Source organism: Falco rusticolus, chromosome 18, assembly GCF_015220075.1.
Source record: "Falco rusticolus isolate bFalRus1 chromosome 18, bFalRus1.pri, whole genome shotgun sequence".
Lineage (NCBI taxonomy): Eukaryota > Metazoa > Chordata > Aves > Falconiformes > Falconidae > Falco > Falco rusticolus.
In genome coordinates, this window is record NC_051204.1 from 2,315,705 (window position 1) to 2,341,369 (window position 25,665).

The window sequence follows — 25,665 nt, forward strand, 5'->3', positions numbered from 1 at the left end:
GTCTGGTTATGTCTCAGCTGAGCTACTTTGCCCAACTGTACGAGCAGCTCTGGCATTAGTTACAGGAAGGCTTCTTGGTAGAGTGAATATTCAACATACAGGATCTAACGAGCACAGTGCAAATAGCAGCAGCACCCTGCAGCCACGTGTTTGGGTTAACAGATATCAGGGCCAGGCCAAAAACACATCGCCTGGAGTCTCCCAAGCGGGACATCTCCTTGATGAGCCCACACAGGTCAAATAAAAGCCTGGTGGCAAGAAGCCAGGCAGAGCTGGGGATGCTTTCAGGAAGCTTCAGAAATCCCTGGGTGGCTCCCTGTAGGGCTGTGCTGGGTGGTGCCCAGGATGGGGTCCAGCTGCCCCCTGCCATGTCCTGGGGTGGGTGTCTCCAGGTGCTTATGTCCCGGAGGGCAGGTGACCCGTGGTGGCACTGCTTGGCAGCTTCTGCAGCTCTGGGTCTGTGCTCAGGCTGTAAGGAAGAGCTCTAGGAAGCCCCAGTCTGTGAGCAGGGCGGGTTTCCCACCAGGCAGGGGCTGGTTGGGATGGGAACAGCAGGAGGAAGGTCATAGCCATGGAGCGGGAGCAGTTAGTTTCCCCAGATCTTTTGGGGACCCCTGCAGTCCCCCATGCTTGGTGCTCCCTGGGATGTCATACATTTTCCCAGCAAAACAGACCAGCCTCTGTCCTTTGACCACATGTTAACTCACCTTTCCAGGAGGCCTGACCCTGGCCAACCTGGCTGTTTCCAGAGCTCTGTATGGGCTTGGGAGCCATCGAGTTGGGTCGGTGAAACAAGGCGCTGAGCTAGTGCCAAGTAGTTCGATGTCAGTGGCAAAGTCAGGAGAGAAGAGACAACCCAGTGCCCAATGCTGGGATTCAGGGAATTTCCCTGTCAGCAAGGAGCTGCCAAGAACTTGAAAATCAGTCTCTGTTTGTTTGTTTGTTTGTTTATTTATTTATTTATTTATTTATTTATTTATTTACTTTCTCTTTTTCCCCCGAACTGCAAAGCCAATTTCTACTTTCTGGAGGGAGCTCTTGACGCCCTGCTCTGCGGGAACAGCAGCGATGCTGGGTGAGTGCTGCTCACAATGGCGGCTGAGGGTTCCCTCTGGCTCCCTGGGAAGGGGACAAGGCAGCCAGCACACCCTGTGGGTCTACTGATGCTTGGGATGGGACAGGATTGGGGCTGGGGGCGGGTATCGGTCCAGGCACCCCGATTGTATCAGCTTGGGGAAGGGGGTATCAGTCTGGGCATCCCGACTGTATCACCTTGGGTGGGGAGGAAGGTACCGGTCTGGGCATCCCAACTGTATCAGCCTGGGGGGGAGAGTCTGTGGAAGCCTCCCAGTGCCACCAGGGATGGAGCATTTCGTGGTGGGTGCAGGAGGGCACCACTGGGGGCTCATGCCAGCTGCCTCCGCGGCTCCTTTGGTAGGAAGTGCCCTGAAGGGTACGAGTGTATGAAGGCGGGGAGGAACCCAAACTACGGCTACACCAGTTACGATACCTTCAGCTGGGCTTTCCTGGCCCTCTTCCGCCTCATGACGCAGGACTACTGGGAGAACCTCTTCCAGCTGGTAGGCACCAAGTTTTTCTCTTTGTGCAAATGCTTCTGTCGTTTGGATGCTGCCCTTGGTCTAGGACAGGTAAAAAGTCACTTGATTGGAAACTTGTGGGACCTTGTCCTGTGGTTTACGAATCTAAGCAGGATCGGCAGAGATGGGGCATGATCCCATCCAGTTCCCTAAACCTGAGCAGTGCAGTGTATTCTCCAAAGTCCAGCAGTGCTGCCAGCTGTATCATGGAAATCAGGGATTTATATCTACTATGTGTCTGGCTTGAGCCAAGAGAGAGGGTGAGGAGGAAAAGCTAGGTCACTGGTCCTCTGCATTGAGTCATCCTTGAGGGAGAAGTTGTAGACACCGTAAAATCCCAGCTGACTCTGGGTCCAGAGACTGTTTAGATAAAAGCAAGCCAACATCCAAGGGCTGCACATGTCCTGTGGAAATGAATATGCCCAGATCTGGAGTTGGAAAAGGACCACTCTTGGCCCAGGGGTAAGACCTGGGAAGCTGGGTCACAGCAAAGTGAGTCTCTGGTGAAATATTGGTCCGACCTCCATTCATGCTTGCAGCCCTTGGGCTGCCAGATACACAGAGCAGCGTGGCTGGGTTTGCTGAAACTTCTGGCTGCTTCACGCAAGCCCTAACCCAGTGCCATGGACTGCAGGAAGGTCAGCTGGGCCACCACCAGCCCTTGGGGAAGATAGGAGCAAAATATCCTATCCCATCCCACCACCAAAGGGAGGGTGCCCTAGTGCGAGACCTTTCCCTGGAAACATCGCCAAACCGATGTGGTGACGTCCCGTGCCTCCTCTCTCCACAGACGCTGCGTGCAGCAGGGAAAACGTACATGATCTTCTTTGTGGTGGTTATATTTCTTGGTTCCTTCTACCTCATCAACCTCATCCTCGCAGTAGTGGCCATGGCTTACGCAGAACAAAATGACGCCACATTGCTGGAGGAGCAGCAGAAGGAAGAGGAATTTCAGCAGCTCATGGAGCAGCTGAAGAAGCATCAAGAGGAGCAAGAGAAGATGGTTGGTGGAAAGTGTGGAGACCAAAATGAGGGACCTTAGGAACAGGGGGAGAAAAGGGGTGGCAGCAACCTAGAGAAATGGAGAAGGCAGAGGGAATAGGGCTGAGAGTGAGGGTAAAGTGGCTACAAGAAACGGGGGCTCAGATCCATTTAATATCCAGTGACTTGAGTGTGGAAGCCACGCAGCAGCTCAGCCATGTGCAGTGGGAACAGAGAGGTTCTCACTCTGCTGTGACATCCTAAGTGCTACCAGAGAGTGTAGTAAAATTCAAATATTAATACCACTGTCAGAAAGAAAAAAGAAAGGAAAAAAAGAAAAAAAGAAATTATTGTATATGCAAATGAACACCTAATGAAACATTTGGGGGGAAAAAATTAAACGTTGACGCAAACATTCACAAAATCAGTACAAGTCCAAAAATCTTGGACAGCATGTTTCAGCAAAAGCCTTGAAGATTTTGCTTCTCTCCCATTTGGGATGAAAGCATGTTTCAAAGATTAAAGTTTCCTGCAAGACAGAAATTAGAAGGTTTGCATAATTTTGTCCCTGTGAATTATTCACCCTGATCCCATCTGAACGGATTTAATACCGCTGTGTGAAGAGCTTAGTACAGTGGGGCGTGCAAGCGAAAAGGGAAGGTTTGCAACTTCTGTTTAGCTCCTGCAAATTGGTACCCCTCATCGCTGCTTGTGAGGATCTGAGTTTGCTGCCCAGGTCCTGCAGCAGCCGACTTTGGAGTCATGAGTCCTGCCCAGGACACTCCTGGGGCTTGATCCATCCCCCTCCTTCACCTGGTGCCCCACAGCCATCGCGGGAAGCTCCGACGGCGGCGGGCACAGGGGTGATGGGGATGTGGGTTGCTGCAGTTGCAGGAGCGAGGGTCCAGCAGCGGTTCCCTGCGCAGCAGCATGGCTGAGAAGGAGCGCGACTCCGACCTGAACAGTGACCAGGACAAGCCAAAGGACTGCAACGGGCAAGTGGTCCCCAAGGTTGTGCTGCAGCGGTCTGCTACGGTGATTGATGTACGTGCCCGATGGTCTCTGCCATCCCTTGAGGGTTCCCACCTGATAAACCCTGGGGGGGGACAGGCTCATGCCCAGCTTGTTGTGGGTCGGATCTGACGAGCCTTTCTGCAGCCCAGCTCCTGTGCTGCACCCCAAGGTCTCTCCAGACCCTGCCCTTTTTCCTGCCTGCTCTATCTTTAAGTGCATGACACAGCCTGCAGCGCTCTGCATTCACCCCCTGTGGCCTCCTCTCCTTCTAGTTCAACCCAGCCAATGAGCCAGAGAAATCAGACCACAACCACCTCGCTGTAGGCAACTCAGATGGGCCAGGCCTTGAGAAGAGGGTGGGGAGCACCATCAGTGTCCTCTCCAACGCCGTGGAAGGTACGTCCCCCCCCAGCCCAGGCGTGCATGTGCAGCCAGCTGGTTTCACCCAACCGTTGCGCGTTGGTGGACTTGGGGTGCTCGGTGCAACCCAGTGACAGCAGCTGTCCCAGATCTCCAGCCCTAAGCAAGGGGTGACTCTGGACCTGGGGTCTCCATAGCAGGTGTTGCTCCAACAAGGCTTTTCATTTCGGCTCACTAGGATGATGCCTGGAGGAGATAATACAATATCTCATGCAGGTGAATGGGATTGCGATTGATTACAAGTTTCCAGAGTCAAATGAGAGCTGTTGGGTGGCTTCCCAAGAGCTACTGTCTCAGTTTCAGCAAAAAGTACCGGGGCCTCAGTGATAACAGGCTTCTGAGCCCCATCCTCCCTGAGAATGGGCACCAAAGCCTCTGGCCACCCCAGAGCAGCTCTCTGGGATGTCCCAGCAATCTCAGCATGGCAGGGACACCTCAAATCCTGCCCAGGTGCTGAGGGTAGGATTGGACCTACAGTTCCCCGACTGATCTGCCTTTCCATCCCTCTCTGGTTTGGTAGGTAAGGTCTGCAACCTCACTGTGCCAGGGCATGGGAAGGCTCCTCCTTTCAGCCCCCGTATTTAACTCATAGGTGATCTAGGACTGGTTCAGGACCTCAGGAGAGATCTCTTCTAGTGGGTTAGCGTTTATGCTGTCCTCCCCCGGGGGGGGGGGGGGGGGGGGGGGGGGGTGCGGCGGGGGGGCAAGTCTACACTGATGTCATTTTTCTCTCCTGCCCTCAGAGCTGGAGGAAGCTCACCAGAAGTGCCCATCTTGGTGGTACAAATTTGCCCACACATTCCTGGTCTGGAACTGCTGTCCTCTGTGGATAAAACTCAAGGAGTTTGTCAAGCTGGTGGTGATGGACCCCTTCGTGGACCTGGGCATCACCATCTGCATTGTACTCAACACAGTTTTCATGGCCATGGAGCATTACCCCATGACGGAGGAGTTTGAGAATGTGCTGTCCGTGGGCAACCTGGTAGGCAGCTACGAGCATCCTGCTCTTCCCTGTTTGATGGCACAGCAGCCACACCGTCCCTGCTACCGCTGTGTCACCTGAACAGCATGCATGCATGCCAGGAAACACATCCCAGCTGCTGAGAAAGTGCGGCAGGGGTCCGATCACAGCGTTCCTGTGCTGGGTTGGACTTCAGGATGACTCAGGTCAAGGGAAGTGATATGGGGGTGGGATCCGTCATCCCCTGCTCCCCTTCTGCTGCACCTTCTGTCTTGCTTGGTGCACGTCGGCGATGCCAACGTGGCCATGGCCTGGCAGAGCTGCCCTGAGCCACCTCCTTCATTGCAGCCCAGGGTCAGGCACCAGCTGCTGCCAGCCCTGGCTGGCACCAGTGTCCTCACGATGCCAGGGGGGCATGTGGCAGAGCAGGGGCCATTTCAGATTCTGGGAGCAAACACGTCCCACTGAGCAGGAACAGCAATGTTAAAAAAAAAAAAACAAAACAAAAACCAAACAAAACACCAGGACTTTTCTGGGTGAAATTCCTGCAAATCTGGGCTATTCTGATTAATAGGCATATTGAACAACCAGCTGTGGCTGCTCCTGCTGGAGCTTGGGATAAATGGCTTTCAGCTGGATGCAATCTGCCGGTGGGGTGAGTCCAGGAGGCTCCAGTAGCTCTGGGAAACACAGCTAAGGGATGGGAGAGCTTGTCATCTCCTCTCCTGCCACCTTGTCCTGCTCCAGCACCTGCTGGGGCCTCTCTGAGCACAGGCACTGGAGTGACACACGCCGGTGCCTGAGTGCCGGGCGGGCAGGATGACGCTGAGCACATAGCTGCTTTGTCTCTGATTTCATTCAGGAAATACAAGGGGATTAATCGGCTGTTGCTCAAAGCATGATCACGCTGCAAAGACAGCCCCAGCTTTTCCTTTGGGCCAGCAGCAGTTTCTGGCTGTGTGTAGACCCCCGTGCTGGGTGGGGATGGGGGTGATTTGCTGGGGAAGGGCCGGGTAGGGATGGGAGCAGGAGAAGCAGCTCTCACTGAGCCACAGCCCCCCCCACATCGCATGTCTGTGCCTGAGATGAAAGCTGCGGTGCCTGCTGCCTGTCTTGCTGCAGGCAGAAAATGGTTAGGCTGTGAAGGAAAAGAGCAGGGATCAGCTAGCAGGAGCAGAAAAGGGGACATTTGTGGGCTGGCATGCAAAGGGGCATGTCAGGGAACATTCCCTGGGATGCCGGTGGAGAACTCTCCCTGCAGCCTCCCCTCCCACGGACCTGTGCATCCCAACGCGATCCACATCCAGGGCAAAATTTGTCACTGGGCCCCCTCTGCACATGCAGTGTCATGAAATTGCATCGAGGATGCTAATTGTCACATTGCTGATCCCGCTCCGGAGTAACGCGATAATGCACAGCGCCGCTGTAGTCCCAGGAAAAGAATCATGTGTAAAAGCTGGATCAGCTTTCGCAGGGCTCTGGGAGGGGCAGGGGAATCCCAGTAGCAGTCCAGTTCCCAGTGCTGGGAATCTCTGTGATTCAGCAGTCGTTCAAAGGGGGTCCCTTTGCCAATGAAACTTTTATTTTTAATTTCCACCTGCCAACATGGCACTTTCGTGTCTCTCCAGAAGCAGTCAGTCACCAGTACTCCCAGCCTGGCTTCACAAGCCACACTGGGCGGCAGCTGGGGAGCTTGTTCCCAACTAGGACTGCACCTAATGGAATTAAATACTTTGGGAATACACCAAAAAAGGTGCCACCCACCCCGCAGCAAGGCTCAGCACTGTCTTGCAAACAAAGTGACAGGGTGCTGTTTCCCACAGGTCTTTACAGGGATCTTCACGGGGGAGATGGTCCTGAAGCTCATTGCTCTGGACCCCTACGAGTATTTCCAGCAGGGCTGGAACATCTTCGACAGCATCATCGTCACCCTGAGCCTGGTGGAGCTGGGCTTGGCCAACGTGCAAGGGCTCTCTGTGCTCCGCTCCTTCCGCTTGGTATGTGCCGCGGGGACGAGGTGTGCCTGGGGGTCTTGGATGCAATTGCCACCAGGGTGGAGAAATGGCTCGTTCAGCCTCCTTTACGGCAGTCACCAACTTGTCCCCTGTTAAAGATAACATTGACAGTCGAGCTAAAGATTTAAGAAAGTCTGTGCTCTTTGCAAAGCAGTTGGGTGTTTAATCCCTCTTGCCTAAACCAAACTGCCACACGAAAGTCTAAGCCCAGCTTCGCAGCCTTGCTGACACTTTGTGGCAATGGAAGCCCCAGGCAAATCAATGCCTTGTCTCCTTGTTCCTCATAGCTGAGGGTTTTCAAGCTTGCCAAGTCCTGGCCCACCCTCAACATGCTCATCAAGATCATCGGCAACTCAGTGGGTGCCCTGGGGAACCTCACGCTGGTGCTGGCCATCATCGTCTTCATCTTCGCTGTGGTGGGGATGCAGCTCTTTGGGAAGAGCTACATAGAGTGTGTGTGCAAGATCTCCATCGACTGCACGCTGCCCCGCTGGCACATGAATGATTTCTTCCACTCCTTCCTCATCGTCTTCCGCATCCTCTGCGGGGAGTGGATCGAGACCATGTGGGACTGCATGGAGGTGGCTGGCCAGACCATGTGCCTTATCGTCTTCATGATGGTCATGGTCATCGGGAACCTCGTGGTTAGTCTCGGAGCTGGGGTGGTCCTTCAGGGAAAGGTGGGGGGCAAGGACAGAGGGTATTGTGGGGTGGGGACGCCTCTGCCCCTCGCTCTCTGGCCAACATTGTCCAGCTCAGCCCATCTACAGGGCTACGCCTGCAGGCATGGTTGTGTTGGAGCTGTGCAGGAGCGCGGGCAAAGGGCTTGACCTCCCTCCTGCAGGCCTGATGGGATGCGCTGTGTGCTCAGTTCCATGTAAAGCAGGGAAAGAAGCAGTTTCTGAGGGACCTTCAGCTGAAATGAGATGAGGAATAGAAGGGGGCACCAAGGCATGGAGAACTTAACGACAGGCTTTAGGCAGATGCAGGAGCAACTCTGGGACAAGAGAGAGCTCATCTTTAAGCTGCCCTTTCTTCTCCATATGACTTTTCAGGCTTTCCTCCCCTATTGCCCACTGTCCTGCAATGGGGGATGGAGGCAGGGTTACATTCAGCTCACCCCAGGGCTGACCCTTTGCTCCTGGCTGCTTTTGGGAGCAGACCCCCCCAGGAAGGCTTTTGCAGATCCCCAGCATCCCCAGTCCTCATGGTGGTGCAGGTGGCATCCTGGCAATGCACGACCCCTCTGCAGCAGAGGGGGTCCTTCCCCCAGGTCCTGGTCACCATCACCCTCCATCGCTGCCCATTGCCCTCCCCGCTAACCCAAGCTGCTTGCTGCCTGCGCTGCGGGTTTGCAAGTTCCAAGCGAGCATGAAATCCTTTCTAAACTTGGTAACCCTCTTGCTGGCGGCTTTGAAGCTTGTTTTCCAGCCAGCATGGGCCGTGCTCTCCCTTCTTAAGGAGCAAGGCAGGGGAGGGAAGTGCGGCAGCTTGCAGAATCGCTCCTATTACTTGCCGGGGTTGTGTAAGCCCTTTGGAATTTACTTTGAAAAACTATCTACCCGGGGAGCTGCTGACACCTCCCCACCACCATGCCTGCTCCAGCCCCAGGCTGGCACAGCCCTCCAGAGGGGGGAAAGCAGCCCCCGGGGAGAAACCCAGACCACCCCATGGCTCGGGTCAGGGGCAGGGCAGCTGGGAGCATCCCGCTTCGAGGGCAGCAAGTTGGGATTTGGGTGCTGCTTGGGTTCCCTGGCTCATACCAGGTTTTGGGGGGCTGTGAACTAGCTCCCATAGCAGTATGGAGAGCCATGCTGGCTGCAGAGCTCACCCTGGGGTGTCCTGGGGGCTGTGCAGGGCAGGCACAGTGCATGCATTGCCTCGAGATGTTCACCCAGGTTGCCCATCACCCAGCAGGCAGGCGGCAACAGCCTTTCGAAAGGAGGCTGCCTTTCGGGGGACAACCTGTTCATTTGAATTGCGATGCTGAACCAGGCTGAAAATCAGCCAGAAGCAGCAGGAGCATCTCCAGAACAATCTGCAGGGAGTGCAGGGGCTTAGAGACTGGAATGGCAGCTGAGGCTCTCCCCAAAATGGGCTCTGGAAACTTTTTCTCTTCTGGAGCCAGTTTTTGGAGTAGGACAGCCCATCCACCCCTCCAGGAGACTCCTGGAGAAGACATGGGGGCAGCACGATTTTCAGCTGGTGGGGTCAGAGGCAGCTCTCCTGGAGGTGTAGCCCTCCCGGAGATGGCACCCCAACTTTCAGGGCACGCTTTGCAGCTCCTGCTGTGCTCTGTGCTGTGGCACAGGGTTCATTTAAAGCTAAGTAGAGAAACGTGGCACACGACCACCTCCAGAGCCATCTCTGCCCCCTTTGTCCTCTCTGCCAGGCTCTCCTGGCCACGTCTCAGGTATTTCTGAATCCTGGAGCCTGTCCTGCACAGCCTCCCAAGCATCCCAGCTGCAGGAGGTGTGTGTTTCTCCCCGCTTCCCCTGCAGAGCAGTCAGGCGACGGCTGGGCGTCCTTTGCTGTTAATGACACTCAGAGCACTTCCTTTGGGGTTATTAAGGGAAAAGGGAGGAAGTCCGTCGGGTGACAGGCTAATGGACTCCCATCCAAAAAAGTCAGAGCCAACAGCACCTATTAGCTGTAATTGGTACTTAACGTAAGCATTAAACTGGTGGGATAGTAGGGATTTATTTAAAGATGCGATTTAAGTCATATGGTATGAGCCATGTGAAAACAGCAGTGACCTTGAATAGCAGCTAATTCCCTTCTCAGATAGTGCTGGCACAAAAAGGCACAAACATCAACAGCTGTGGGCTCGGCCCATCGGCCGCCCCGTGCAGCAAGCACATGTCTGGGTGCCGCCAGGGCTCCCATACCCCGCGCAGAGCCCATCCTGCTCCTCATGAGCTACTCCGGGTTTCTGGCATGCAGCGAGTCCAGCCCTGTCAGGCCAGGTTGTGGTGGGGTCCGGACACGTTTTGGGCATGGTGAAGTAGTAGAGATCTAGGGGAAGCAGGGGAGAACTGGTGCTTGGAGCTAGATAGAGCATTTGTACCCCATGGGCTGACTTGTGCTGAGATGAAATACCCCCTTCTGTGGAGCAGAGCAGTCTCTGCTAGGGAGGGATGAGGGTGCAGGTGTGGCTCAGGCTTATACATGGCTCTGGGGCATTGGGGACCTTCAGGAGCTTGCTGGGTGTCTGGGCTACCAGAGCTAGCAAAGAGGAGAGGAAGAGCTACAGCCAGGAGGGCAATAAGTAGGAGGTTTCTCCCTGGGAAGAAAAGGGAGAGCTGAGTTGCATCCCAGTGGGATGCTCAGCCAGGCCAAGAGCTCCAAGAGAGTGAAGCGGGGGACACGCTGGTGGACCCACAGGGGAGGTGGTTTGAGAGGGGCTGAAGTAATGGCTGGTATCACTTGCACATGGATCAGCAGGACCCAGGCAGCTGGGGGTGACACTGAGGGCATCGGAGCCCAGGGAGGCATGAGAGCACCATGTCCATGCCCTCCAGGAGATAGGGCTGGCATCTCTGCAGTCCCCAGAGCTGGTTGACAGAAGGACAGAATCCCATGACACGCTCAGTGAAGGGGTCTTCTTCACAGCCATGACCAGTCCCTGCCGCTCCAGCCTGCGGGGATGGTGTTGGTGCTGGATGTCGGTGCTGGTATTTGCTTTTGTCCCCTCCAGGTGCTGAACCTGTTCTTGGCTTTGCTGCTGAGCTCCTTCAGCGCCGACAGCCTGGCGGCGTCTGACGACGACGGAGAGATGAACAATTTGCAGATCGCTATTGGCAGGATCACCAACGGGATCGACTTTGTAAAGACCTCTGTCATCACGCTGCTCCACAGGCTGTGGAAGGGGAAAAAGGTGGCCCCGGAGGAAGAGCAAGAGCCCAATAAGAGGGACAACTCTGTGCTAAACCACGTGGACACTGGCCAGGAGCCCAAGTCGGAGTACCTGGACGGAGTCACTGGCAAAGAGCATTTTTTCATGGATGAACTGGACCACATGAATTTCATTAACAACCCCAACCTGACAGTGCAAGTCCCCATCGCCTCGGAGGAGTCTGACCTCTACGAGGAGACCAGCACCCAGTCTGACACCGAAGACACCAAGGTAAGAAAGGTGGGTGGAAGGATTTCAACCCAAAACCCAGGACTGACCCATTCTTGTTGTGCTGCCCAAAGAACGATGCTTTTGATGATTTGGATTACTTTTAGCTTTTCCACAATGTGTGGTACCGGCCAAACTTGGAGGGTTTCAACCTGGCATTTCCCAGTATAAGCTGGTGGGGGATGGGGGTGTCCCAGCAGGGTTTGGCCCATTTTGGGCTGGGCTGTGGGGTTATGGCTAATACCAGAGGGACCCACTGCACCACAGACTCGGTGCAAGGGTTGAAGCGCTCAGTTTGGGGTTAAAGTTTTGCAAGAGGAATCTGATGCTAGGAAATCTGCTGATAGCACTAACATTAGATCCACTGCTAATGCCTCAGAAAAGCATCGTTGGGAAGGGTATGAAACCAGATGGAGGAGCTTAGCACAAGTGAAAGTGGAGTGCTGAATTTTGGATCCAAAGCTGTTGAGACAGCTGATGTCGGCATCGCTGCGTCGCGGCCCAGAGAGGACGGTCAGCACTCGTGGGACGCTGATCACCTTGGTGCTCTGGGAGGATGGCAGGGAGATGCAAGAAAAACTACTCGGAAAGACCCTGAGCGGACAGAGAAAGGAGGGTGGTAGTCTGGTGGGAAACCACTGCTGGCAACGGGGTCGTGCTGAGGTCCTGGGGGAACGCGGGGCAGTGGGGATGCTGCGGTGGAGGGGAGCAACTGCATCAGTCTGACGAATAGCGTAACAGTTCTGACCCGGGGGTTTATCACGACTGTCGGTGGCCCTTCTGCCCAGGAGCTGAGGAGCCTCTGGGCAGCTCTGTCCCAGCTAGCCCCACTCGGGCGGTGTGCTGGGGCAGCAGGCAGTGTGGTGCAGCTTAGGTGCAATCACAAGTGGTGCTGAGTGCCTGGCATTTTTCCTGCAATTTTTCCTGCTACAAATCCAGTCCCGTAGCCCTAACCTCCGGTACCCCCAGGCCATGCCATAGCACACTGGCTGTGCAGTTGCGCTGCACAGAGGTGATGCTAATGGCAACCTGGCCGCTGCAGCGGGACACATCCAGTCTGGTCTGTGGGGTCCCCCCGGACCTCGGTTTCCCACCACTGTGATATATTTCCCAGCAGCTGGGGGAAAACCTCGGCGTGCAGCTATTGGACATGTCCCAGTGTGGCTCAGGGTTTTGGGGACTGTGTCCAGCTGACATCTAGCAGCACCCGCCCCACTGCCCTGTTGTATTTTGAGAGCCACCCCTGGCTGCTCAGCATATGCAGGGGGCAAACAGCATTTTTCAACCACTAAATGCCAGTTCAGCCCATCGTCGCTACTGGTTTTGGCGGCGACTTTCAGTCAAACACTGACCAAGGTGCAAGCCAGGGGTGTGCATGAACAACCCAGCCCTTGCCCGAACAGGCAGGGTGAGCGACAGGCTGGCAGTCAGCATGTGAAATGATAATTAGAAATCAGGTGTTAATTGGTGGGAGCCCTGAGCTGGTTCTCGGGACGGATTGCTCCTAGCTGGGTGTGCTCGTGTACCGTGGATTAGCTCCAGATGGAGCCAAAGCCTGGCACACCGCCTCGCACCCATGACACGGGCAGCCTGACGGCTGCGGACTGGGGGGGTTTCTCTGGGTGGGCTGCTCAGAAAATGCTGATAAATGCTCTCCCCCTTCCAGAGCAGCTCCTTTCTGAGGCAAAGATATTTTTCATGGTGAAATGATAGTGGCAGGATGACGGCAGCAAAGCGGCTGCCCTCCTTGAGTAATTTTTGCATCCTGGAGATTTGTCTTCTGCACCGCAGAGCAGCGAGGAGGTGACGGGAACAGCAGTGTGGGTGTGTGGCTGCGCAGCCTTGGTGCTGTGGTTCAGGGCTTTCCTGGGGGGCTTTTTGCCTCGAATTCCCATCCTGCTGGGCAGGGGGATGTCTCCTGAGATGCTCTGGGGTATGGTGTGTCACAGGACTATTGTCAAGTGCTGTGAATGATGGGGGTGGCAGGGTGAGTCTGGGTGCGCAGCACCTGAATGGCAGTGCTCAGCACCAGCAAGGGCAGGGGAAGCCCTGGGTTTGGGTGGGAACACCCAGCCAGGCTGGAGGTGCATGTGATGGAATTTGCCCCATGAACCTGCTGGGTGCAGGCACGGGGCAGGGAGGGGCGCGGGAGCTCTCAGGGAGGGGGTTTGAGGGACCATGCAGTGGGACCACAGGGTTATCCCCGTCCCCACCCCAAAGGACCTGCCCTGAGCACCAGCACACAGAGCTCCTGGGTTACCCGAGTCTGCCAAGCGCCTCCTGGGCACCTTGCTCCCCACCTCTGGGGTGGCTGCGCTGGTTTGTCCCCACTTCGTGCCTTTGCAAGACTTGTCCTGCAGGCAGATGGTTTCAGTGTGTCCTTCCCTGGGGTCACAGCTTGCCTGGCTCCCTGCCGAGGCCTCCTAATCCCCCTGTCCCTCCTCCCCCTGCCCCAGCCCTGACAGAGGGTGGCCCCGCTGCTCCTGCAGAGCCACCAGCTGACAGGTCGTGCCACCTCTCCTGCCGTGTCCTGCTCCTCAAGGCAACGTCCTGCTCATCCCCAGGATGCAGGAGCCTGGCTGCACGGGTCCCCCAAAGCCATGGCTTCTCATAGAGGTGTGGCCGTGGCCCCTGAAGCACCAGGCGATGGCAGTGCCTCAGGTAGCCCCAGGGAGTCTCCCCTGGCTTGCTGGAGGATGGAGCAGCTCCTTTTTGCACTACTGAAAGCCCTAGCAGCCTTGGGGAAGGATTATCTCCTTCCCATACAAGCCAACACCATCCTGCATTGGAGATACCCATCTGGTTGCAAGCTGCTCCCAGGTAGGGCAGGCAGGTCTGGGGATCTGCTCTTTCCTCAAGTGCTGCAGAAGGTCTTCTCAGAAAGCCAAAGGAAAAAAATGGAGGAAAAAAAATCATCCCAGGGGCTTGCCAAGGTTTTCTCTTGTTATCAGCCCCTCTGGGCCTTGCTGAGTGGTGTCTGGGAAGCCAGCCAAGCTGAGCTGTGGAGCAGGACAGAGCTGGCGAGAGATATTTGGGATGCAGGTTTTGAACTTGGGTGAACCTCAGCCTAAAAGCCCTTAGGCACGAGCTGAGCCAGCAGGATTTGAGAGGAGTGCTGTGGTGGCTGCCTAGGTTTCTGCAGGTCTCATAGTACCAAAGGGTGTTTGGCAGAGAGTTTCTTGGAGGGGGGCATGCAGGGGAGGGGGAGGACGAGAGGAGAAAATCAGCCTGAGATGATGGTACAAGCGGGTGGGAGATGGACTTGCTGTGTTGGGAGGAAGGTTGGGGTCAGGGGACCTCTTGCTCCTCTGAACCTGGGTGAAAAGCAAAGCTTGTGCAAGCTGAGGTGTCCAACAGTCCTCCAAGGTTTGTGGCCCTGGACAATTCAGCAGCTTCACTCTGGGCTGTGTTTCCATAGGAGAGGGAGTCAGAGCAGCTTCTAAGCAAGCAGGGTCCCACCAACCGGCTCCCCCAGTACTGCCCAGTCTCTCTGGGGGCAGGAGCAGCTGGAGGATGCCCAGAGGCATCCTGAGCCCAGAGGCATCCCTCCTGCAGGGCAGCCAAGCCTGAATCCTCCTCTCCCTTTGCAGAATCCCCTCTCCAGCGACAACGCATCGTCCTTGTGCAGCACTGTGGATTACAAGCCCCCGCTGCCAGAGGAGGAGGAGGTAGCTGAAGAGGCTGAGGAGAGCAACGAGCCCGAGGAGTGCTTCACTGAGGGTGAGGGACCAAGCAGGGCAGGAGACCCTGTGGAGAGAGGGAGGTGGATATGGAAGGGCCATTGCCAACCCCTTCTTGCAGCGTAACAACCCCCAGGCTCACTAAGCTCAGCCCAAACTCCAAATTCTCCTGTACCACCATGGAGGCGGTCCCTATGGGTCCACCCCAAGCCCAGCAAGATCCTGCTCCAGCCTCCACCTGGGAAGGCTTAAAATGATGATAAAACTATGAATAGTGTCTCATTGGTGGGAACACCCTGGCCAGGAGGTAACCCACGGCTCTTTGTCCCATCCCCAGGCTGCGTAAAGAGATTTCCCTGCCTCTACGTGGACATCACCAGTGAGAGAGGGAGGGTATGGTGGAACATCCGAAAAACCTGCTTCCGAATTGTGGAGCATGACTGGTTTGAGACCTTCATCGTCTTCATGATCCTCCTCAGCAGCGGGGCGCTGGTAGGTCCCACTTTTCGCCCTGTCCCGTTTGCTCTGCAGCAGCTCCCCAGTTTGGTGGGAGCCCAGAAATGTGGGCAGGGCCCAGGCAGCAGCACTGGAGGCTCTGGGCATCACCTGGTTGTCTCCTGTGCAAAATAATACAGCTGTGGGCAGATGTTGGATTTAAAACCTCATTTGGCTCAGGTCTGCCCAATGTACAGCCTTGCAAGGGGATCTAAACACCCTCCCCAGCATCCATCAGGGGCTGTGGTCCATGGGCTCAAGGAGATGCAACCGCCTACAGTCCTGCTCTTAATGTCAGCCGTGAACCACCTGCACCATCTCTTCAGCTTTAAGGGGACGGTTCCTCATTCCTCTGCCTCCACAAGCGACTGTCAGGAGGTGCTTTACACATAACTCATGGTTATTGTTTTGCTGTTCAGCGCTCCCAGGGACAGTGCACCCTCTTAGAACCTGGGCGTCCATTTAAATCAGCCTCGTTAGAAAGCTGTGTGTCAGCCTATTGATCCTCTCGGAGTATTTATTTGTGCTGGGTGTAACTCAGCTGCACCTTTAAGTACACAGAGCTAATGGGGAGGCCAGTGTCTCTGCAAATCTGGAGGTAAAAGGAGAAGGAAGAGGAAGAGAGGGACTGAACTAGTTGTCAGACATACTTTACAACACGTCTGTATCACGCGCTGAAGTGCAGTTTAGGGATGTCTGAGGTTGCAGCTAGTGCCGGAATCGAAAGCTGTGCTAAAACAGCTGTGCAACACCTGGCCACCATGCCTGTACCTCTGATTGCTTATATTTTACATGCCACACAGACAGAGCAGTAACTCGGACTCCTATGAGCATTTGCAAATCTACCAAGGCATCCAAAGGTGCAGGTTGGTGTCCTGGCTTTTGCCTTGTGCTCAGACTGGTGGGAATTTGGTGCAGTTGGACATTTGCTTCAGTGAAGCTTTGCTTCGGGACAAACACCACTCTACGTAGCCAACAAGAACTTGCAAACAACAGTTAGACCCCAGGTTGGATCAGGCGCATCAGTAAATGCCACCCATGGTTAGCTCCCAACTTTCCAAGCTGCCCCAAGCCCTGGGAAAGCGGGGACAACACAGGCGTGGACATGGCTGTGCTGAGCCATGCAGTGGGTCTAATGGAAGAATGACTGTCACGTAGCTCCACACCTCTTCCAGGCTTTTGAGGACATCTACATTGAACAACGAAAGGTGATACGCACCATCCTGGAGTATGCTGACAAGGTCTTCTCATACATCTTCGTCATTGAGATGTTGCTCAAGTGGGTGGCCTATGGCTTCAAGGTGTACTTCACCAATGCGTGGTGCTGGCTGGATTTCCTCATCGTTGATGTGAGTGTTGTCTGATGAGCACCTCTAGAGCTATAGTCAGCCAAGGGATTTGGGAGCACTAGGGGATTGTGGCAGGCTGTTGGAAATGAACCCATATTGTTAAAGGACAATGGGGTGGCTGTGGAACGAGGGGTTAGACCATTGTTTAAAATAATGTTCTCCACAGGAGGGGCCGTTTCTTCCCCTTGTTGCAGAAACCCTTTCAGACCCTTTCTCGTTTACACTTAAGGCAAGAACAAACCCATGCTGTTCTACCAGACCCCAGCAGAGACATGAAGGGACATAGGGTCTTCCAAACGTTCTGTGACAGAGCAGGCCATTCCTCCTGTGCCATACTTCTGCATCCCCCGTCACCTTCACCCTCATACTCAAAAGGCAGGGACATCCTCCAGGTTGGCCGGTCACCAGGGACCCAAAGACTGTATTCCAGTCCCTGTGTCCCAAGACAAGACAATGACCACCAGCCTGCAAGAGAGCTGGTGAGAGAGGGAAGGGCAGGAGCTGCAGGGATGTGGTTCAGTTGTGTTTCCATCTGAGACGTTGTTAATCCCTTGGGCTGCTTTTCCAGGTTTCCATTATCAGCCTGACAGCAAACTGGCTGGGATACTCTGAGCTGGGAGCCATCAAGTCCCTGCGGACACTGAGGGCTCTGAGACCGCTGCGTGCCCTGTCCAGATTTGAAGGCATGAGGGTAGGTGCCTTCCCCGTGTGCTGCTGGCTCTGACAGAGACATGCAACGTAGCACTGTTCAGCAGTCACCCACATCAGGGACCCATCCCAGCTGGTTTACAGGGGGCTCTAGATCAGTGGGATCGATGCTAAGGCACCTTTGGTCCACTCTGAGCCCATTTGGTGGGGCTGGGGCACAGGGACGTGAAGGTCCGCATGATTACTAGCCTGGTTCCCTAGCCAGGTCCTCTAAGGTCTTTTCTCCCCCTGCAGGTGGTGGTGAACGCCTTGCTGGGTGCCATCCCCTCCATCATGAACGTCCTGCTGGTCTGTCTCATCTTCTGGCTGATATTCAGCATCATGGGGGTGAACCTCTTTGCGGGGAAGTACTACCGATGCGTCAACACCACCACGGGGGAGCTCTTTGACAACAGCGTGGTGAACAACAAGAGCGACTGCATGGCCCTCCTCTACACCAACGAGGTCAGATGGGTCAATGTCAAGGTCAATTTCGACAACGTGGGCTTGGGATACCTATCGTTGCTGCAGGTGGTACGTAACGAAAGCAGCTGCTATCCCTCCAAGATGCATGTTGCCATAGCAGGGCATCATGATTAGCATTAGGGCTGAAGTGAGATGCTGCCCTGATGCCCAGACAGGGCCTCTTAGCTGCTTCTTAGCTCCAAAATTGGTATTTAACACCAAAAAAAAACCAAAACAAAAAACTCTGCAGAGCCAAGGAGGAAAGGGCAGAAGACAGGAGGGAAAAGTAAGCGTCATCAGGGAACCGGTGTGATGAGTGTGGGTAGCACCAAGCCCGGAGAAGCCCTCTGCCCAGCACGGGATGTAGGAGCGAGGAGGGGAGGCACTATCTTTCACCCCCGCCATGTGAAAAGGTTGGCGTGCTGCAGTCGTGGGCTGCAAGAGTTTTGCATGGGGAAGATGACGACTGGAAAAAAGAGCACATGTGTCTGCTGCAGGGCAGTGGGCGAACGCAGCTGTGCTTCCACCAAAACCCTTGCAGCTGAGCCAGGCAAACAGAAGGGGAACTGCTCACCACAATTTTAATAAAAATCTAGGTGTGGGCTCCATTAGTGGGTGGGCTGGGGTTATTCCTACCGGATCCAGGGGAACTGGCTGTTGCAGAATCGGAGCATAACCCAAGCTAATCAACTAGCTTTAAATTCAGCTTCCTCTTCAGGTTTGTTGTTCCATCAGGTTCAGGAAACAAGGTGTTGAGGCTTTTTGTTTAACAAATCAGCAGCAAAAGCCTGTGGGAGGTGCAGAGTAGCCCCCCACCCCACCAGGGTCGGGTCCAGCAGGTAGCAGAGCAGCGATGCAGAAGTCAGGGCTGTGGAGCCAGCACAGTTTGGGAGCGGGAGGGAGGCAGCCGGCCCTGGCATGGCTCTGCCGTTGGGAAAACGCGCTTTGGTTTGGGGAGAAAAGTCAATTGCTTCTTTTCCCAGCCTGGTTTGCAGCGGTGTTTTGGGAGGTCGCTGGTAACCTCAGCCCCAGAATGGTCCATGCGAGTGCACATGTGTGCACATGTGCAAATATCAGTGGGTTTGTATCGGGGCATTTTTCTTGTGGATTCAACTCATGGTCCCTCCCTTGCCATTCCCACCAAGAAGCTGTAGCTCTGGGCTGAGCAGGCAGGCTCAGAGCTAAACCCCAAACACGCACCCACCGCCCCCGCCTCCCCCCCCTAGCCCCAGATACCTCCCAGTGAATCTGTTCTTCTCCACTGCTCCCACAGGCGACCTTCAAAGGCTGGATGGACATCATGTACGCTGCTGTGGACTCGCGCGAGGTGAGAGGACGGGCAGGGATGTCTCACAACCAGCACCAGGCATCGCTCATCCCACTGGGCTGGTTCCGCCGGCAGACTGGCAGCAGAGTCCTGGGGCTGAGGTGCAGCTTGGCGCAGGCTGGGGATGGACCCCTCGGCCACAGCATCCCCTCCGACTCTGCCCATTGGTGCCAGGGACTGCCAGCATCCCACCCATGGCTTCAGCTAGGACATGGGCTAAAGAGTGGAGAAACCCCCAAAATGTCCCCCTTGCTGAGGTGCACAGCCTCACAAAGGGCAGCCCCTTGTGTCCCTGTGCCACCCGTGTCATTGTCACCTGCATCCCAGCTGCAGCCTGGCCCCCACGCTGGGCTCCCAGCCGGGCTACAGCTGGGGATGAGCCCACTCCTCTCAGCTTCAGCTTCATGGTCCAAAATCCCCGCTCTGCCTCTGCAGCTCCAGCCCAGAGGGCTCATCCCTCACCCTGCTGTGAGACGATGCCCTCCACATGCCCCTCCAGCTGGGAGAGCTTATCCTGTCCTGGAGAAAGTGCCTGGCTTGCCTTGAGCAATAAATGGGTTAAAACAGAGCAGCCAACATTAACCTTTGGGTTAAATGTGTTACCAAAAAAACAAAAAAAATTGTTTTGAAGTTTCATGCAGAGACCTTCCACTGTGACCCATCCCAAAAAGTGTCCCCATGCCAGCCCGTGTGCATGCACACTGCCATGAGCCACCGCAGCAGGAGGGACTTCCTACCTTTCTCTAATTAAGCAAACCTGCCCCACTGGGGCATCAGCCCCGCACACCCACGTCCTGAAGGTATTGTTTTCGTTCCCTTTTTTAGCATCAGAAACAGCTGCTCCCCTTGCCCCAGCCACAGCTGCCAGTGCCCAGCAGAGGAGCCACTTCCAGCTCCCTCTGAAAATGGCTGGGGCTTCTGCCTCCATGGGCACCAGGGGCAAAGCTGCCCGGGGAGAAAATCCGCTCCCTCCTGCCAAGAGGTTTCCTCAAAATGTGGGAAGGCAGTTGTGACACCATGGGATGTCTCCAGCCAAGGGTGGAGCAGGATGAAGTGATGCCCCTCGAGACGAGGAGTGTTTTCTGAGGCTGACAGGCTGTGCCACCCCCAGGTGCTGGTGTGGCACAAATTAAACCACTGTTCCTTTCCCCTCTTGCCTATGCTTGAGCCCCTGGAAAGTTAACTATTGTGAAGAAATTAATTTGCTCAGTGATATCGCTGCACCTGGGCATCCTCTCTTATTCCCCAGCCCAAGCGGTGGGATGGGGGGTCAGCACATCCATCCCCCAGCCGGTGCCATGTGGATGTCCCTTCCCATGGCAGCTCCCACAGGGACCACTCAACCCACACAGCACCCGCCAAAGTTTTGGAGCAGGCACCCCATGGTTCTGTCCGGATACAGTGACCCCTTGTCTGGGGGCTTGGGGACACAATTCCTGAAGAAGGATAGTCTCACATTTCCCATCTCTCCTGGTCAGATTGAAGAGCAACCAGTGTATGAGATCAACCTCTACATGTACATCTACTTCGTCATCTTCATCATCTTCGGTGCCTTCTTCACCCTGAACCTTTTCATCGGCGTCATCATTGACAACTTCAACCAGCAGAAGAAAAAGATAAGTATTTTCTGGGTCCTGCGGCCACTGTTCCCTCCTGAGGTGCTGGTCCAGGATGGGGAGGGGGGGGGACCAGCACGGTCATGGAGCGAGGGGACCAGGGCCACCGTGCTTGGTAGGAAGAGGCAAATTCCCAAGGCTAACAGCTGTGATTCCCTTTATACTTTGGAGGCAAAGATATCTTCATGACAGAAGAGCAGAAGAAATACTATAATGCCATGAAGAAGCTTGGCTCCAAGAAACCCCAGAAGCCCATCCCCAGGCCATCGGTATGTTGGGTTAATCACTATGATTGGGACCAGCTGTCTCCAAGTGGACGAGAAGGGCCTAGGGAAGACCATTTGCCAGGACAAGGGGCCAAATCCTGGCTCCCCATTGCTGCTTTTTAGAAGGACCTTGCTAAGAGCTGGGGCTTCAGAAGAGGTCCACAGCAGGCAGCCCCCTTTGGGTCTGCTCTTCAGCCCTGGGTCTGTTGGCAAGGGTGGGGTGTCCCTTCTGCAGAGATTAGGGGTTTCTCCTAGCTCAGCTCCAAACTCCTCTCTTGAAAGGAGTTAAACTCAGGGAAAGTTCAGCTCTCGGCACTCCTAGAAGGGACGCTGGTCCAGCCAGTACAGAGGCAGTTATGACTCAGGTTTGGTTTTGATAGCCCTCTCAAGTGAGACCTTGTCCATGTGTTTACTTTTGCCCCAATGCATTAGCTGCAGATATAATTAGAAAGCAACTGTCCCCTGTGCCCACATCTCCTGGCTGTGGTGTTACCAGGTGGGCTTCATCCTGCAAGGTGCTGGGTATCCTCCTCCCAGAAGATTTTCTGGGGCCATCAGACCTGTACTGGCCACAACCCTGAGGTTTTCCACATCCTGTTAAATACTGTTCCTTCTTCTCTTTCTGCTGTGTCTTCTGTTTTGTGTCTGTCTGTCCCATGTTCCCACCTCACCTCTGGTTCTCCATCGTCACCCACGTGGCCCGTACGGCAGAACAAGTTTCAAGGGATGGTGTTTGACTTTGTTACCAAGCAAGTCTTTGACATAACCATCATGATCCTGATTTGTCTTAACATGGTGACCATGATGGTAGAAACAGATGATCAAAGCGAACTCAAAACATCTGTTCTCTACATGATAAATCTGGTCTTCATTGTCATCTTCACCGGAGAATGCGTGCTCAAAATGCTCGCCTTGCGTTACTACTACTTCACTATTGGCTGGAACATCTTTGACTTTGTGGTGGTCATCCTCTCCATCTTAGGTGAGTCCTGCTGGTTCCGCAGGGATCCCACTGGATAATGAAGAGTTGGTCTAGCTGATCCACCGCCACCAAGCTGTCATTGGCCACCCCCTTACACACATCCTTTGAGCAGGGCCAAGCCATAGGACCCTGAGACAAGGCAGATATGAGGCCACCCCATGCCACCAGGCTGAGTGGGAGGCTGGGGATGTGTCTCACTCCTCCTTGGTGCTGGGTTCCCCTTGTCTCCATGCTGCCTGGCGCTGCTGAAATGGAGCAGCCAGCATTTAACCTTTGGGTCCATGCTCAGAGTTTATTTTTTAATATGTTCCCCTTTGCCACCAGAGAAGCAGAGCTGCGTGCCATCGGGGTGGCTCATCTCCCTGTATCTGCCCAGCTCTGGCAGGTGGAGCAAAGCAGCTCCACCTCACCTCCCTATGTTGGCTGCAGAGCATGGTAAACTCACTTCTTCTTCATCCCTTCACAGGTATCGTCCTCTCGGACATCATAGAGAAGTACTTCGTATCACCCACCCTCTTCAGGGTCATCAGGCTGGCAAGGATTGGCCGTGTCCTCCGGCTGATCCGAGGGGCGAAAGGCATCCGGACTCTCCTCTTTGCTCTGATGATGTCCCTGCCTGCCCTGTTCAACATTGGCCTCCTGCTTTTCCTCGTCATGTTCATCTACTCCATCTTCGGGATGTCCAACTTTGCCTATGTAAAGAAGGAGGCGGGGATCGATGACATCTTCAACTTTGAAACTTTTGGGAACAGCATCATCTGCCTCTTCCAGATCACCACATCGGCTGGATGGGATGGCCTCCTCAGCCCAATCCTGAACAGCGGTCCTCCCGACTGCGACCCTGACCTGGAAAACCCTGGCAGTTCAGTAAAAGGGGACTGTGGCAACCCATCCATTGGCATCTTCTTCTTCTGCAGCTACATCATCATTTCCTTTCTCATCGTGGTGAACATGTACATTGCCATCATCCTGGAGAACTTCAACGTGGCCACGGAGGAGAGCAGCGAACCCCTCTGTGAAGATGATTTTGAAATGTTTTATGAAACTTGGGAGAAGTTTGACCCAGACGCCACCCAGTTCATTGCGTACAGCACCTTGTCTGACTTTGTAGACACCTTACAGGAGCCACTCAAAATTCCCAAGCCAAACAAGATCAAGCTAATCACCATGGATCTACCCATGGTTGCTGGGGACAAAATCCACTGTCTGGATATCCTGTTTGCCTTGACTAAGGAAGTGCTGGGCGACTCGGGAGAGATGGATGCCTTGAAGGCCACCATGGAGGAGAAGTTCATGGCTGCAAACCCCTCAAAGGTGTCCTACGAACCCATCACCACCACTCTGAAAAGGAAACACGAGGAAGTCTGTGCTACAAAAATCCAGAGGGCTTTCCGGAGGTACCTCCTGAGGCGCTCGGTGAAGCAGGCATCCTACATGTACCGGCACAGTAAGGACGAGGATGCTCTGAAAGAGGACGCACCCGAGAAGGAAGGCCTGATCGCCACCAAAATGCACGAGATGTATGGGAACAGTGGGACAGATGTGGAGACAGCCCCTGCCATTGGTCTTGTGCCCATTCCCAGCTCAGAGACGCCAGATGCTCCAGGTGAAGCAAAAGTGTGTGATAAGGAACGTGTTGTGAAAGAGTCGCTGGTATAACAGAAGGAGGCTTCCATCTCTTGCCCAGCCTGAAAAGACTTCATTCGTATCTCCTTTTCAAGAGCTCTTCCATATACAGATCAATAGATCTTAGATATTGAGCTAATTTCAGATATTTCAAGTAGACAACTTTCGAAGCAGGATCTCTTACCGATCCTTGTTGTTACAGATCACTGCACTTACAAACAGTTTAAGAGTTTTTTTCTTATGAGAATTAAATGTGAAATCTCTTGTTGGTGAAAGAGAAACATTCTAGTTTTGAAATGATCTCATCATGGTAACGATGTTTTTCGACATTAACAAACGAGTATGGCTGTCCCTTTACTTAAAGTAATTATTAATGTTATTTCACAGTTAAGAGATTTTCTTGTGTATTATTCTTCCAGAGTGCAGCCGAGTAGTGACAGATGAGCCAAGTGAAATAATATTAAGAATAATTACCGAAAAGAACAAGGTTTTGTGAACAAAAATCTTCAATGTCTTAAAGTAGCACCTTTCTTTTGAATATTTGAATAAGCTTTATGGATTATTTTTTGTTACATACAGAGAAAGTGCAATTATGTCTTAATGATTTGTTTGCATAGCCCAAACAAAGCATCTGCAGATATGTTCTCAGGGTTAAATATCAGGTTTTAAAGGTCTTTGAATATGCATTGAAATCATAAATTATTCAGGTCTTTACGGTACGAATGTAAACAGTATTTATAGTGACGCTTCTTCTCTGTTTTCCCATTTCATCCAGATTTTGTGGCAGGAAAGCCACTGGCAAGGGTAGGGTTTGGGAAAACCTTCTCCAGGAATCCCCAGTCCCCGTAACCCCTAGAAACCCTCTAGGGTTCCTTCAAGCCCCATAGCAAGAGGAAACATCCCACTGGAGCGCTCTTGATTAGCCGTAATTAACAAGATGCATCCCCAGGGCTCGGAGCAGGTGTTTGAACGGTCCTTGCAGCGAGCCGCTTTGGCGGGGTCCCTGAAGCCCATCAGCCACTGAGCACCGGGAGCTTTAAGGTGATGAATGGTCCCACCGGGGTGGACATCCCAGAATGCTCAGGCAGAGCATCCCTCCCTCGGCTGGGGCTCTGGAGGGGACCCAGCGGCACGTGCTGGCATCTCTGCTGAGCCAGGCAGGTCCTTGCCAGGAACCCTCCTGGCAGAGGAGCGTTCTCCCGGGGTGGGGGGGAAAGGGTTTTGCTGCTCTTTACACAGGTGGGCAAAAGGAAAACAAATCAAGAAAATTGTGCAAAAGGCCCCGAGTTCAGCTCTGGACTGGCATCTGCCTTCGAAAGGGGGAAAAAAAAACCCTCCTGATCAAAACAAACATGAACCAAAACCTCTTCCACTTAAAACAAGGGCTGCTTCTTGAAGTCAAAGGGTCTGTCTTTTTGTATTATTAATATAATAATAATATATTTTGTTTTTCTTGGGCTTGTTTTGGCGCTGAGCCGTTACGGATGCCCCATGTTCAGGCTGGCCAGGGGCGGTGCTGAGCTTGCTTGCATCCATGTGCTGTCAGCCAGGCGGCAGAGCCAGGGTCGCTCTGCTTATCCCGTGGCGTTGTGCTTTCCTTTCCGTGTTGTGTAGGGTGATGCTCCCTGGAACAGGAGCCCGTGCTGCTTTCAGTGGCGTTTGCATGGGAAGCATCCACGGCACGGCAGTTTCCAGGCCGGATTGTGGTTCACAATCGATGCTGCTTGTACGTATGTGTCGTCGGTGATGGAAAAAATGCCAAAGAGCAGGATTTGTGTGAGCTAAAGCCATTCTTCTTTGTACATTTCTTAAAATAAACAACTGTAAATGGTCTATTATTACAAAACTAAATGTGTTGGTGTGTGTTAGAGGGGAAAAATGTTTTCCCTGACCCTGGGAGGGGTAAATGCACCCTCCTTTTTCTCCAAGGAGATATGGGGAGACCCTGTGCATGACCTTGGCTGGACCTGCTGTCCTCAGCAGGACCTGGTGGTCCCATCCTGAACAAGAGACCCCCCTGGGCTGCCTCCCCGAGCATCTCCAGCCCAGCCCAGCCCCCA

At 54.1% G+C, this 25,665-nt stretch overlaps 1 protein-coding gene across 4 annotated transcripts in view; it reads left to right on the forward strand.

Annotated features, from left to right (window-relative positions):
- SCN4A (sodium voltage-gated channel alpha subunit 4) overlaps window positions 1-25,451 on the forward strand; it is a 39,857-nt gene extending 14,406 nt beyond the window's left edge. For 2 of the 4 annotated variants that reach the window (XM_037410919.1, XM_037410920.1), the window contains exons 8-26: window positions 1,012-1,075; window positions 1,439-1,580; window positions 2,389-2,601; window positions 3,468-3,623; window positions 3,866-3,989; window positions 4,757-4,995; window positions 6,798-6,971; window positions 7,277-7,633; window positions 10,687-11,124; window positions 14,703-14,832; window positions 15,130-15,284; window positions 16,463-16,636; window positions 17,205-17,327; window positions 17,579-17,857; window positions 19,062-19,115; window positions 20,594-20,731; window positions 20,896-21,000; window positions 21,709-21,979; window positions 22,446-25,451. In XM_037410919.1, the coding sequence (XP_037266816.1) occupies window positions 1,012-1,075; window positions 1,439-1,580; window positions 2,389-2,601; window positions 3,468-3,623; window positions 3,866-3,989; window positions 4,757-4,995; window positions 6,798-6,971; window positions 7,277-7,633; window positions 10,687-11,124; window positions 14,703-14,832; window positions 15,130-15,284; window positions 16,463-16,636; window positions 17,205-17,327; window positions 17,579-17,857; window positions 19,062-19,115; window positions 20,594-20,731; window positions 20,896-21,000; window positions 21,709-21,979; window positions 22,446-23,638 (4,529 nt within the window). In that variant the 3' untranslated portion in view covers window positions 23,639-25,451. The remainder of the gene's footprint in view (window positions 1-1,011; window positions 1,076-1,438; window positions 1,581-2,388; window positions 2,602-3,467; window positions 3,624-3,865; window positions 3,990-4,756; window positions 4,996-6,797; window positions 6,972-7,276; window positions 7,634-10,686; window positions 11,125-14,702; window positions 14,833-15,129; window positions 15,285-16,462; window positions 16,637-17,204; window positions 17,328-17,578; window positions 17,858-19,061; window positions 19,116-20,593; window positions 20,732-20,895; window positions 21,001-21,708; window positions 21,980-22,445) is intronic. The other 2 variants (XM_037410922.1, XM_037410921.1) reach the window with 2 other exon arrangements.
- Window positions 25,452-25,665: the final 214 nt, after the last annotated feature.